The 15103-nt window shown below is 30.9% G+C and overlaps 1 protein-coding gene across 2 annotated transcripts in view; it reads right to left on the bottom strand.

The window, feature by feature from the left end:
• The window catches only part of LOC114326250 (juvenile hormone acid O-methyltransferase-like), a 164392-nt gene that overhangs the window by 14852 nt on the left and 134437 nt on the right, over window positions 1-15103 (bottom strand). Inside the window, exons 1-2 of one of the 2 annotated variants that reach the window (XM_050642603.1) lie at window positions 12391-13262; window positions 6350-6621 (exon numbers count right to left, since the gene is read on the bottom strand). In XM_050642603.1, the coding sequence (XP_050498560.1) occupies window positions 6350-6621; window positions 12391-12749 (631 nt within the window). In that variant the 5' untranslated portion in view covers window positions 12750-13262. Of the gene's footprint in view, window positions 1-6349; window positions 6622-12390; window positions 13263-15103 lie in introns of those variants that run through there. The other variant, XM_050642604.1, reaches the window with a different exon arrangement.

Consider the following 15103-nt stretch of genomic DNA (forward strand, 5'->3'; position numbering starts at 1 on the left):
CCGATCAGTTTTGGAGTTTGATTCTGTCATTTGGTCTCCTTCATATAACAGTGACATCTACAGTATCGAGAGAGTTCAGAATAAATTCTTGAGGATATGTGCTTACAACATTGGTTTTATTAGACAGCAATACACATATGATGATATACTGTCAATACTAAATATCTCACCACTACATCATAGAAGGTGTCAAGCGGATTTATGTTTCCTTTTTAAGATTATAAATGGATATGTTCAAGATCCCGAGTTACTAAGTTTAATAAGTTTTAATGTTAATACTAGAAGAACTCATAATACTGAGATTTTCAACATTCCATTCCACACTACAAATTATGGTCAAAATGAACCCATTACAAGAATTTTATGAACTGCCAACGAGCACAGCAATAGTTTAGAGTTATTTGGAATATCTATAGCAACATTTAAGAAATCAGTTGAAAGATTTTGAGCATTATTTAATAACTTAAGCTACTACTTTTATTGAATTTTGTTTAATTTTAATTTTGGTTTGTTTTTTTTAACGCAACCTATTGAACCTATTCTTTGTAAAGGTTGACGTCGTATTTTTGTAAAAATGGTATATCCGTAAAATAAATAAATAAATATCTAGGAGCAACAATCACAAATGACAACAAAATAAAACGAGAAGTCGAAACACGAATAATGACAGGAAACAGATATTTCTTTGCAATGCAACATCTAATGAAGTCAAAACTTATTTCACGAGCTGCAAAAATCCAAATATATAAGACCATAATACGACCATCAGTCGCGTATGGTAGCGAAACATGGACGTTAACAAAAAGAGAAGTAAATAAATTGCAAGTGTGGGAACGTAAAATCATTCGAATGATATATAGTCTGGGCTGATTATCGGAGAATAGGCCATTTTTGGGAAAAGTTATTTACCAGCAATTTTATTGCTGAAATCGAAGCTTATGATTATATATATTAATAATATAGGTATGCAAAGTCCGCAGATAGTGTGCTACTTTTTTTATAAACAAAATGGCGCCCGAAAATCGTGTTTTTTCCATGATTGCTTATAGCTCCGAAGATTTTAACTTTACAACAAAAACACTCAAATAAAAATTCACCACAATTAAATTCTGCATAGAGATATGTTTTTTCCGATCTGCTCCGACGAAAATTTTCCTCGGAAAATCCGGGTTTTCCCAACAAAATCTTTAATTTTCAAATAAAGTTTTAGATAAGTAATTATCTACCAATAATTAAATAATTTGGTGACTTAAAAGCCTTCTTGGTTTGGATTATAGTTCCAGAAGCTGGTGAAAATTGAACGAATATTTTAGCAACAATTCAATTGTTAATTAATAATTTACGGTCGCAATAATAACCAAAATAATTATGCTACACTGTAAAGAGATGCCTTTTTAACATTTTGTCGACAAAATATAAATTTTTTATTTTTTTGCATAATCTTTAAATGTTTAAAAAAAAATAGTTATAAACAAATTAACGTTTATCGGAAAGTTTTTATTATATTCTAATTTTAGAAAATAGTTAAAATGCGTATTTCAAATATCTTGAAAATGAATGTTTTAAAACTTTTTTACAACCATTTGCAAGAAAGTTATGAAACAGCAAAGTAAACATACGATTTCTGCATTGTTTATAATTTTTTTTAATTCTTTCAAAGCGTAAAAGTGAGTTTAAAGTACAAGCTAATTACTTACAAAAAATAATGATTATTAGTTTAATGGTTATATTTTAATTAAAGATTATAAATATTTTTTTTTGTAATTTACACGCGCGAAAATTGACTAATACAGTACCGTCTATGTATTATGTATTATACCCGTCCACATACACAACTCGCGAGAGTTTAAAGCGTGTCAGTCGCTTCGAGTGAACATCTCCGGCTCTGTATCAAGCCTAATTTCGCGCTAAAAATTACAAAAAAACAGTATTTTTAATCTTTGATTAAAATAGAACCATTGAACTAATATGTGATATTTTTTATGAGTAATTAGATTGTACCACAGACTTACTTTTAAGCTTCAAAACAATTAAAACAAATTATAAACAACGGAACAATCGTATATGTACTGTTTCATAACTTTTTTGCAAATGGTTGGAAAATTTTTTTGAAGCATTCATTTTCAAGACCTTTGAAATACGTATTTTAAGTATTTTTTAAAATTAGAATATAATAAACAAATTCTGAGAAATGTTAATTTGTTTATAACTATTTTTTTAAACATTTAAATATTATGCAAAAAAAATAAAGAAATTTATATTTTGTCGACAAAATATTAAATAGGCATCACATCTTTATAATGTTTCTAAGTTTGATCAATGTCTCATGATTATTTTGGTTTTTATGGCGACTGTAAATTGTTAATTAACAATTGAATTGTTGCTAAAATATTCATTTAATTTTCACCGACTTCTGCAGTTATAATCTGTAACAAGGAAGCTTTTATTTCACCAAGTTATTTAATTATTGATAAATAATTACTTGCCCAAAAAATTTATTTCAAAATCCGAGATTTTGTTGGGAAAACCCACATTTTCCAAGGAAAATTTTCGTCAGAGCAAATCGGGAAAAACATGCCTATATGTAGAATTAAAATAAATTTTTATTTGAGTATTTTTGGTGTAAAGTTAAAATCTTCGGAGTTATAGACCACTAATTGAAAAAAACACGATTTGGGGGCGCCATTTTGTTAATAAAAAAAGTAGCACACTATCTGCGGACATTGCATACCTATATTATTAATATATAGGATCATAATATTCGATTCCAGCAATGAAATTGCTGGTAAATAACCTTTCTTTGTACTTTACTAATTAGACCAGCGTATTATAACTATTTTTTTTTCAAAATTTAATAATTATGCAAAAAAACAAAAAATTTATATTTTGTCGATAAAATATTAAATAAGCATCTCATCTTTATAATCTTTATAAGTTTGATCAATGTATCATGATATTTTGGTTATTATTGCGATCGTAAATTGTTAATTAACAATTGAATTGTTGCTAAAATATTCGTTTAATTTTCACCGGCTTCTGGAATTACAATCTATAACAAGAAAGCTTTGATGTCACTAAGTTATTTAATTATTGATTAATATTTACTTACCTAAAACTTTATTTGAAAATTAGAGTTTTTGTTGGGAAAACCCGCATTTTCCGAGGAAAATTTTCGTCGGAGCAAATCGGGAAAAACATATCTCTATGCAGAATTTAATTGCGGTGAATTTTTATTTGGGTGTTTTTGTTGTAATGTTAAAATCTTTGGAGTTATAGAGCAATTATTGAAAAAAATACGATTTGTCGGCGCCATTTTGTTTATAAAAAAAGTAGCACACTATCTGCGGACTTTGCATACCTATATTATTAAAATATAGGATCTTATAATTCGATTCCAGCAATAAAATTGCTGGTAAATAACTTTTCCATGAATTTTGCTAATTAGCCCTGAGTAATATGGCCCTTGCAGAAACAGCGTGACAAACGAATGGAGTCGCAGATACAGTAACCAATTTGAGTCGCTATTCGGAAAGGAAAATCTAGTCAAATATACACACACCGGCAAAATTAGCCGAATACCTAAAAAATGGGACATGTTTGATGTCTCGAATTTTCTAAACCAGTGGTCCGATTTAAGTGATTCTTTTAGTATGTTATAGCCTTATTATTTAAGAATATCGTTGTGATAATATTGTTGCTAGACAGGTAAATATCATTTTATACCGGGTGTACCAATCATACTGTGTTTTTTTCTTACAGTTTGGAACACCCTGTGGAATATTCTAGCATATGTAAAATATTAAAATTAAAACTCAATTGTAGAGTTGCGCTTTCTTAACATTTTCCTTTTCGATTCATTTGGGATAATATCATGTGGGATAATAAAAAAGTTACGTGCGTTAACAACCATGTTTTTCATTAATACATCCTTATAGTAGGGGAGGAAAGTATGCTAAATTTGCAGTTACTCGAGCGTTATGGAGACCTATTGGATTGTGAAGAGTATGTACTAAAACCAGAAAAAGGTTAAGTTAAGTTTTTGTTATAGTGGGGGACTTTTCATTTTTTAATTTAATTTTCCACTTGAAACAATCTTTATTTCCGATTATAGCGCGATCTATCCATAATTCGAAAAAATGTTTCGAATAAAAGTTGCTTATTTTTACGTAAAGAATCCAATTCTAAAATAAAAATTGGGGCTCCTATTTAAGATTTTAAATTAAATCCCCCAGCCCCACCTCCGTGGGGGCTCGTGTTTGGTGCCATTCGCTAGATTTTTCAAAAATATTGAATACGTGATTTTGACATACTTGATTCAAATGCATATGCGCTCAGCGTTTGACATTAAAAACCCCCCTCGAAGCTAGTTCAGCTGAAATCCACGGGAGGTCGTCATTGTGATATCGCTTACATCGCTTAGTAATTTATTTATTTAATCTATTGAGTATCTACCTATGTATGTATGTGCGGGCATAATTATTATATGTGCGCATATGTACGTAATCTTATTATATTTGGAATATTGTAGCAAACAGTAATTTAGTATCTATCGTGGCTGAATGGATCAAGTAATCCAAAGCCAATAAGGAAAGAAAAAAAATACATCTATTGAATTACTTTAGGCTTGTTTATTAAACTAAGCAGATAATGATGGTAGGGGAGCCCAACCGGGGATTTTTGCAGTTACTCGAGCGCGTCAGATTATCACATGGGGAGAAACCTTGTACCCTGTAAATGTTCCTATACCATATATTGGTTCTTAACACCGGGGAATTCATTAAGGGGGGACAGAAAAAATCTACTCTTAGAAAAACTCGAAATCGTCAGATTAAGATAAGGTCAGTTAAGTACATGCAAAATAGTGTATATTTCAAAAATCTGAAGATTTGACCGGGGCGTAAGAAAAAGGGTGAGTCACAAAGTTTCACAAAAAAAGCGAATATTTCGCGAAATAAACGTCCGATTGAAAAACTAAAAAATAAGTGTTCAATATTTTTCAAAAATCTATCGAATAATACTAAACATGTCACCCCACGGAGAGGGGTGGGGGGTAAATTAAATTCGCGAAATGGACATCAGATCGTAAAACTGCAAAATATACGTATTTAATATTTTTCAAAAATCTATCGTTTGGCACCAAACACGACCCCCCACGGCGGTGGGGTGAGGGGTTACTTTAAAATCTTAAATAAGAGCCCCCAATTTTTATTGCAGATTTGGATTCTTGACGTAAAAATAAGCAACTTTTATTCGCAACATTTTTTCCAGTTATGAATAGATGGCGCTATAAGCGGAAAAAAATTGGTGAAAATGGAAAATAAATTAAAAAATGGAGAGTCCCACACTTTATGGAAAACTTATCTTAACTTTTTTTTGGTCTTAGCACCCACTCTACACAATCCAATAGGTCCCCATAACGCTCCAGTAACTGCAAATTTAGCATAAAATTCCTCCCGTACTATGAGGATTTATTGATGAAAAACATGGCTATTTGTTAAAGTCCATAATTTTTTATTTTCCAACAGAAGCAAATGAATCAAAAAAGAAAATGTTAAGAAAGCCTAAGGCTATAATTGAGTTTTAATTTCAATATTTTATATATGCTAGAACATTTCACAGGGTCTTCCGAACTTTAAGAAAAAAACACAGTATGATTGTTACACCCGGTATAGACCGTTCGCTAAACTCAGACTCAACTGGCTAGTGATTTAAGCTAGTAATTTTGCCAATTTGATAAAATTGGCAAAAAAATAATTACTAAATAGTTAATAATTACTAAATATTTAGTAATTTTGCAAATTTTGTCAAAATTGGCAAAAAACAAAAAAATTACGTACTAAAATCATTAGCTATTTGCGTCTAGTTTACCGAACCGACTATATAAAATGACATTTACCTGTCTAGCAACAATATTGTCACAACGATATTCTTAAATAATAAGGCTATAACATACTGAAAGAATTACTCAAATCGGACCACTGGTTTAGAAAATTCGAGACATCAAACATGTCCCATTTTTAAGGTGTTCGGCTAATTATGCCGGTGTGTATATAAAGGTCAATAGACTCAGATGGGCAGGGCGTGTGATATGCAGTAACGACAATCGCCTTATAAACAATGTGTTCTGGGAAAGGCCATTTGGAAGAAGGTCTGTAGGACGGCCTAGAAAAAGGTGGAAAGATGCAGTCAAAGAAGATCTGGTGAAAATGGGAGTAAGACAATGGGAATTAATGGCACAGGACCGACAAACATGGAAGGCAATAGTAAACGCAGCAAATAATCACGAAGAGTTGTAACACCATTGATGATGATGGTGAATACGCTCATAGAAGGCATATAATATACTTACTTCTTCTATTCTCCTCACTTTCAAACCAGATCTGGTAATCCTTTTCGACATTTAAGGTATAGGATTTGAACCCTGCAGCCTCAATATCTTTTTTATACGATGCTTCCACATTGACGCTGTAGTAATGGGGGGACAACATATGCCCGTACCTCGACCATTTTGGATATTTGAGCAGATTGTGGAAAGCATGATCCATCGGTAAGCGTTCATCGAATAAAACAAAAACTTGACCGCCTGGCTTGAGCATTTTGTTAATGTTAATGAAAGCTTGTCTAAAATAAAAAAAAAAAATATTTTTAACACAGAAACTCTGAAATTGTGTGAGTTTCATTTTGTTTGTTTCATTGTGTGTGATAAATCGTTAGAAAGACACTTCAATGGCGTCCATGATTTTTCTTACAAAGCGTCGTACATCATTATGATCATTAGTGAGGTTGCTGGCTAACTAGTTTGGATGAGATTCTAGTCTCGTGGGATATTTGTTGTAATATTCTGTTATTAATTTTTTATGAATGGCACATTGATGTCTTACCAAGCAGTCAGATACGGAAATTGTCTCTCTGAATGTAAGCATGTTAAGCATGGAGTTCCACAAAGTTCTGTTTTGGGCCCTCTATTATTTATTATATATGTTAATGACATGCCCAATTTTATGGCTCCATGTGAAACAGTGTTATTTACAGACGACACTACTTTTATTTTTTCTGACAGAAATCGTTCTCTTTTAGAAACCACTTATACGAATGTAAATTTAAATGCTCAATCTTGGTTCGCAGCAAATAAACTTAGACTAAATGACAACAAAACTCAAAATTTATTCATTTCATCTAATCCATTCGATGCTCATATGGAAAAAAATGCTGTAAAATTGCTGGGCATGACAATTGACAACACACTGACTTGGTATAACCATATTGACCACCTCAAAGGCAAACTTTCAAGTACTTTATTTTTACTTAGACAACTAAAACTTGTTACAAGTGTTGATACCTTAAGAACAATTTATTTTTCTCTTTTCCATTCGTTTTTTTATGGCGTTTTTTTGTGGGGAAACTCTTGCAATGCACTAACAATATTTAAATTGCAAAAAAAAATTTACAATAATTGCAAAAGTTGGTTACTTGGAATCTTGCAAACCATTATATTTATTAAATGTAAAATAATGCCCTTGCTAACACTATGGCTATACAAGGTTCTCTTGGAAACACACAAAACTGCAGATACTTTAGTTAAACAGTCTGACTTGCATAATTACAGCACAAGAGGTGCAAATAATATCAGAACAGTCAAATATCGTTTGAGTAAATCACAAAAAAACTCAATTGCTTTTAACATTATATAATGTCCTACCTAAAACCTGGATTTTAAAAACATTACAATCAATAAATTTAAAGTCATTCCGAAAAAATATCTACTGGAATTTGCTTTTTACTCTGTTAGTGAATATTTTGATCATTTTAAAGCAGTATCGTGGACATGAATATTACTCACTATGTTTTCCGATGTCTTATTTTGTAAATGTGCGTAAATGTATTTATATTTCTATATGTTATATTGTATATACACATTATCTCATGTATTTTATATATATCAAATCGACTTGCTACAATTCAAAAATTTTTTTTGTAAACGTAGTCAATAAATTTTTGAATCTTGAATCTTGCTCTATCACATAGTTTGGCACATACGAAGGGGCATTCAGAATCGTTATAAGGACTTTGTTCAGGAACATCTGCAGTATTTCTAGGTTTGTTTGACTGTATGTCCCCCAAAGTTGGATACCATAGGTCCACACTGGTTTTAATATAGCTTTATATATCACTAGTTTGCTTTCAAGAGATAGTTGATATTTACGACATATGCTCCAGTACATTTCTAGAAATTTTATTTCTAGTTGTTTTTTTATTTGTGCAAATGTGCTTTTGCCAAGTTAATCTCCTATTAAGGTGGATTCCTAGGTACTTGACAATATCGGTTTGTGGGAGCTGTGTTAAAGTCCGTCCGCTATAACTTTTCCCATGCGGTACGATTCATTTTCAATCAAATTAAGTCAAAACATAAATTGAAACGAACGTCGATACATACAGTATACATTTTGTATACTGTATACTATACAGGGTGAGGCAAATAAAGGGCCTATTAGAAATATCTCGAGAACTAAAGGCAACAGAATCATGAACATTTGAATTAAGGGGTTTTGAAGAGTCATCTATTTAGTAAAAATATTTTCATCTATTTGCTACTTCTGGTTATACCGGAAGTTGCTTATAACTTGTTTTTTTTAATGGGACACCCTGTATATTTTTACATTTTTGGATTCTCTTCGATGTCTTCTTTCTTAAAATGTGAGGTTTTGTAATGTTATACAGGGTATTTTAAAAGTTAATTACGTTTTTTTATTAATTTCGTAGCAACATTAACACCCTGTAGAATTGTAGTAGTTTGACATCTAAAACTCTACTTACGTTCAAATGACTTTTAATATAGTCTACTATTGTTAAGAGTCATTAGTATAGCTAAATTTGTAATTTTAATATACAGGGTTGGTCGAAACTTGGAATGAGTATTTTCTGAGTTTTCTTAAATGGAACACCTTGTATTTTAGTATTGTAATGAAATGAAATTTTATGGTACTTTTTTATTTCTTAAGCATTCCCTATACCTAACTGCTTTAATTTGTGCTTAATTGTAAGTCGCACCAACAATCTTAACTACGTAGGTATTTTGATAGCTAAACCATTATTGGTAATTTTAAGGATCAGTCTGGATTAATATGTATTTATTTCTGAAAAATTATTTGTGATTGAATTTTTTCACGGCCAACCTAATAAAATTTTACGTATTTTTTGTTGCAAATAATGTTTAGATTGAATCACCAATAACTCACAAATTGAAGCAATTAGGTATAGGGAATACTTATAAAATAAAAAAGTACTATGAAATATCATTTCATTTCAATACTAAAATACAGGGTGTTCCATTTAAGAAAACTCAGAATATATTCATTCCGAGTTTCGACTAACCCTGTATACTAAAATTTCAAAATTAGCTATACTAATGAGTCTTAACAATAGTAGACTATATTAAAAATTGAAACAGACTGTATGACTTGTACACACTTCTAAATAGGTCAAACTGGCAAACAGGTGTATGTTCTCAAAGAACCAAGTGGTCAAACCATAACGGTTTGTTTTTTAAAAGAATTTTGATAACTTGCATACACGTTAACATTTCACTTCAATATTAATAAGTGTAATTTTGAAAATTTAACTTTAAAAATTTAGTATCTTCACTTAGAATTCATTTAACCAACACATGGCTTTTTAGCCATTTTCAGTTTAATTAATTTTTAATTATTATTTACATACCAATATAGAGGGTGCATATATTAGTGGTTCCTTCTTTATCATTTTAATGAATGACAGCGCTCAGCTGTTCACGTAAACTCACAATGGTTTGACGCAGCCATGTTGTAATTTTAAACTAAAAAAGAATTTAGATGTGATAAACTTTTAATTTTAAGGGTTTTATACCCGATATCTGTGGCTTTTGCCCAGTATCCATGATTTATCATGTGAATTTTAACAATTGCTCTTCTATGAAGGATTTATAAGAGGACGTTAGTTTTTTCAATCTTTTATTTATAAAAAATCTCTTATCTTAAATGTCCTTTTAGGAAGCTCTGATGATGGCACGTTATGTGTTGAAAGTACTTAGCTGATTATTAAAATTTTTTTACACACTTTCAATTTCTTTGAGAACATACACCTGTTTGCCGGTTTGACCTATATTAAAAATCACTTGAACGAAAGCAGAGTTCTTAATGTCAAACAATTACAATTCTACAGGGTGTGAATATTGCTACGAAATTAATAAAAATACGTAAATATCTTTTAAAACACCCTGTATAATATTACAAAACCTCATATTTTAAGAAAGAAGATATTGAGGAGAATCCAAAAATGTAAAAATATACAGGGTGTCCCATTTAAAAAACAAAGTTATAAGCAACTTCCGGTATAACCGGAAGTTGCAAAGAGATTGCAAAATATTTTCATTTAATAGATCATCCTTCAAAACCCCTTTAGTAAAATTTTCATGATTCTGTTGACTTTAGTTCTCGAGATATTTCTAATAGGCCAGCTATCTGCCTCACCCTATATACTACACACATCGGCGTACGTTTCACTTTCTGTTTTGACTTAATTTGATTGAAAATGAATCGTACCGCATGGGAAAAGTTATAGCGGACGGACTATACGTTCAGAGTTACAATTGAACTTGTTTGTTTTTTCATGGTGAAAGTTACCTACATGGGTGGATTTATTTTTATCCGCCTTTACCTTCCATTTTTTAAGCCATCTTTGGATATTGTTAAGGTCTTCTTGAAGGTTTCTGGACGCTGTGATTGGATCATGGTGAGATGCTAGTACAGCGATGTCATCAGCAAAAGTTGCACTGTTCTTACAATTGTCTTACTTGTCGGTAGATTAGCACTGTAGAGCAAGTACAATATCAGTTTCAGGACACTTGCCTGTGGTGCTCCGGCTTGACTAGGAAATGTCGGTTGGAAATATCGCTTTTTAGGATTTGGTAGAAAGGAAAAAAATAATAGAGGAAATAAAAAATGTAGTATATCAAAGTGTGTAAATAATTAATTTCTTTAGCAGAGCGCTTTCGGCATAAATGTCATCATCGGAGCTAATGCTAAAATAAAAAAAGAGGTCTTGTAAGAAAAAGAAGTACAAAACTCTTTTTTTACTTACGTCAATTGTTAAAAAAGTACCGCTACAAAATTGAGGTGGTCACATTTGCATCTTGTGAAAATAAATTTTGGTTGGATATGCTATGTCCTCCGTACAACCCCAAACAGTAAAAACAGAAAAACGGCCATATTGCACGTTACACAAACACAAAAAAATTTTTTTTCGTGGTATAGGTATCACCCATTTATTGTTGGCCTAGTAGAAACAGCTGACTGACAAAGTCGGATATTCAAATCTGCTTTTATCTGTTCTGCGTTGACGTATGACAGCTGACATTGAATTCTGAATATTTTTAACATTTTTGAAAGAAAAATTAAAAATTTTTAAAAAATTAAATTGATAAGGAAATGTACCTTAGATGTTTGTACTAATCAACTAATAAATTAATTGATAACATGATTGATTTTAAGACTAATTGGCCCAACATACATACACACCTTGTCAGATAAAAAATAAAAACAGGAAGTAATGAGGAAGATCAGTTTTTAATGGTGAATTCTCAAATTCAATATTCTAGGAGATATTAGATTTATTGAATATTGAATTTGAGAATTCACCATTAAAAACTGATCTTCCTCATTACTTCCTGTTTTTATTTTTTATCTGACAAGGTGTGTATGTATGTTGGGCCAATTAGTCTTAAAATCAATCATGTTATCAATTAATTTATTAGTTGATTAGTACAAACATAGTCATTAGTTGATTAGTACATTTCCTTATCAGTTTAATTTTTTAAAAATTTTTAATTTTTTTTCAAAAATGTTAAAAATATTCAGAATTCAATGTCAGCTGTCATACGTCAACGCAGAACAGATAAAAGCAGATTTGAATATCCGACTTTGTCAGTCAGCTGTTTCTACTAGGCCAACAGTGGATGGGTGATACCTATACCATGAAAAATTTTTTTTTTGTGTTTGTGTAACGTGTAATATGGCCGTTTTTCTGTTTTTACTGTTTGGGGTTGTACGGAGGACATAGCATATCCAACCAAAATTTATTTTCACAAGATGCAAATGTTAACACCTCAATTTTGTAGCGGTACTTTTTTTAACAATTGACGTAAGTAAAAAAAGAGTTTTGTACTTCTTTTTCTTACAAGGCCTCTTTTTTATTTTAGCATTAGCTCCGATGATGATGCGCTCAGCTAAAGAAATAAATTATTTACACACTTTGATATACTACATTTTTTATTTCCTCTATTCATTCAAGTGTGTACAAACTTATTCGTCTTTCAACTATTTTTAAAAAAAAATAATAATAAACAAAATATCTTACCTGGGATTTGGCACCATGTGCATCACGTGTATACCAAAAATGTGGTCAAACTTATTTACGAATTCGTTTTGAACCTGTTTGGTAGCAATATTATGTTGTATGACTTTACTTCTAGGTATATGTAGATTCTGTTTCATATGGTTAACCATATCAGGCGAAATATCGCTTAGAATATACTCTTTGTAATCTTCTGGTAAGGTTGGTAGAACTGATTTGACTGAAGTATTTCCATGTGCCGCACCAAACTCGAGAATTGTTTCATTCTTTTTCCATTTTAGTAGATGTCTGTATTTCTTTAATGTTTCTTTTGTTAACATTTGAGTAACACAATTACCTTTTATCCATAACTCAGGAATCATTTTGGAAAACAAATTTTGAAAAACGCGAATTTTATAAACACGATTTGTAATAAACTAAAACGAATAGAGGTCTTCTTCTAATTATTTTTGAATATTGAAGTTATATGGCGTCGTTTTTATATCTTTTCCTTTATCACAATTTTAATGAGACGTGTCAATCATGAAAGGTTATTAGCTGGATTGCTTATGGCATGTGTGTTGAATAAATGACTGGTTTGTAAATAAAGTCGTTGATTGTCTTTTCAAAAAGTCCTCACGATAAACGCATAAAAAACGGCCCGTAGCATATATGGAGTACCGACACAGTGAATATATTTTATACCGCGTCATTACTAAATGGGTTAATGAAATTGTATATTACTGAATTTTTAATATTTTAAAACGTTTTTATATACTTTTTTTTTTGAAAAATGGCTTTGGCAGAGCCAATTAGCCAGACTTGTTTGTGATTGATTGCAGATTCATAGTCATAAATTTCTTATAAACATAAGTACATTCTACAATATTATTTTTATAGATACATTAGTACATTGTGTAGCTTTTTTTTAGTTTGTTTTTTTTTTTAATATTTTACTGTTTTTTTAATATATATTTTAATTTGTGCGAAACACTTTTTTTACTTCTTTTTTTTTCTATTCTTTTTTATTTTTGTTTCTATTTTTTTTCTTTTTTTTTATTTATTATTTTTTTGTTATTATTTTATTATGTGTTTTTTTATATATTATTTTTTCTTAATTTTTTCAAACCACATTAACAAATTATGCCTATTATATTACGTTTACAACTTGTATTTACATAATTTAACATGTGTATAAATGATATGAAGAATTTCCATATCATTTGTAAATATTAAAGTATTAAGGTTTATTGGGAAAAACATTTTAAATCTTTTAATTCCTTATAAAGGTCGTTTATGTTATTTATGTTTAAATGATATTCTAATATGACATGTGTTGATTTCCGATTTTGCCACAAGTACAATTGGGAGTATCTGACAAGCCGATTCTATGCATGTAATACGGCGTAAGAGCATGATTGGCTCTCAGTCGATTAATGGTATTTATAAAATGTCTGTTATATTCTGTGTAAACCCATCTTTTTGAGAATATCCTAGGGTTACAATGAGCAAAATTTGAGCCAGTATTACATTCTCTGTAATGCAATTGCCAATTACTTTTAAGTTTTTGTCAGCTAAAAGTATCAATATCTGAAGCTGGAATTAAATTTTTGTTTATTTTTTCTCCGATCACATAAGCTGATTTAGCAAAATTGTCAACTATTTCATTGCCTTTTATTCCCGAATGACCCTTAATCCAAGCAATTGTTACATTTACTCCTAATTGTATAATTTCAAACAGAGTTTTAAGTATATTCAATTCAATGTGGTTTATGTGTTTGACTGTTTGAATGTTACTTAATCTGTCCACCACGCTTTTAATAATAATATGTAAGCACTACGAGCCTAGTAGGCCCATGGCTTGATGTACTATTCTTTTCCATTCCCTTTTGTCAGTCGCTTTTCTTTCCCAATTCCTTACGTTCATTCTTCTCATATCTTCTCTAACTCCATTACTCTTCGTCTTTTCCCTGCCAATGCACTAGATAGTACCATTCTGGGAATTCTAGATGGAATCATCCTCTGCACATGGCCCAACCATCTAAGTCTTTGCACCTTAATTACTGCTAGTATGTTAGGATCTTGATAGAGCTCTGTTAGTTCCTTATTTGTTCTTCTTACCCATTGTACATTTAAGTTTTTCCCACCGAAGATTTTGCGCAGTATTTTCCTCTCCCAAACCAATAACAACTCTTGATGTTTTTTTGTTGTGACCCATGTTTCAGAAGCATACGTTACTATCGGCCTTATTACGGTCTTGTAAGTTCTTAGTTTTGCTCTTCGTGATATATTTTTACTTCTTAACAACCCATTAAGAGCAAATATAGCGCGGTTGTTCGACATAATTCTCTTTTGTATTTCTTCTTCACAGTTAGAATCTCTTGTGAAGACAGTTCCTAGGTACTCAAATCTCTCAACTTCTTCGAATTTATACTGTGTTCCCTTCGCTGTTGTCATTGTTATGTATTGCCCCCGAACGAATTGCTTATTTGTCCATTCCATATACTTTGTTTTTGCTTCATTTATATACAATCCTTTGGTTGCTGCCCTCTCCTCGAGTTTCATGACTGTTTCTATAAGTTCTATTTTGCTCCTAGCCAAGATTACCAAATCGTCTGCGAATGCCAAGCACTGATGTTTTTTGTGGTAGATCAGACCTGTTCTATTAATGTTTGCTTCCTGTATAACCTTTTCTAGTAATATGCTAAACATTATAGACGATAATGGATCACCCTGC

Source organism: Diabrotica virgifera, chromosome 2 (genome assembly GCF_917563875.1).
Source record: "Diabrotica virgifera virgifera chromosome 2, PGI_DIABVI_V3a".
NCBI classification, from domain to species: Eukaryota; Metazoa; Arthropoda; class Insecta; order Coleoptera; family Chrysomelidae; genus Diabrotica; species Diabrotica virgifera.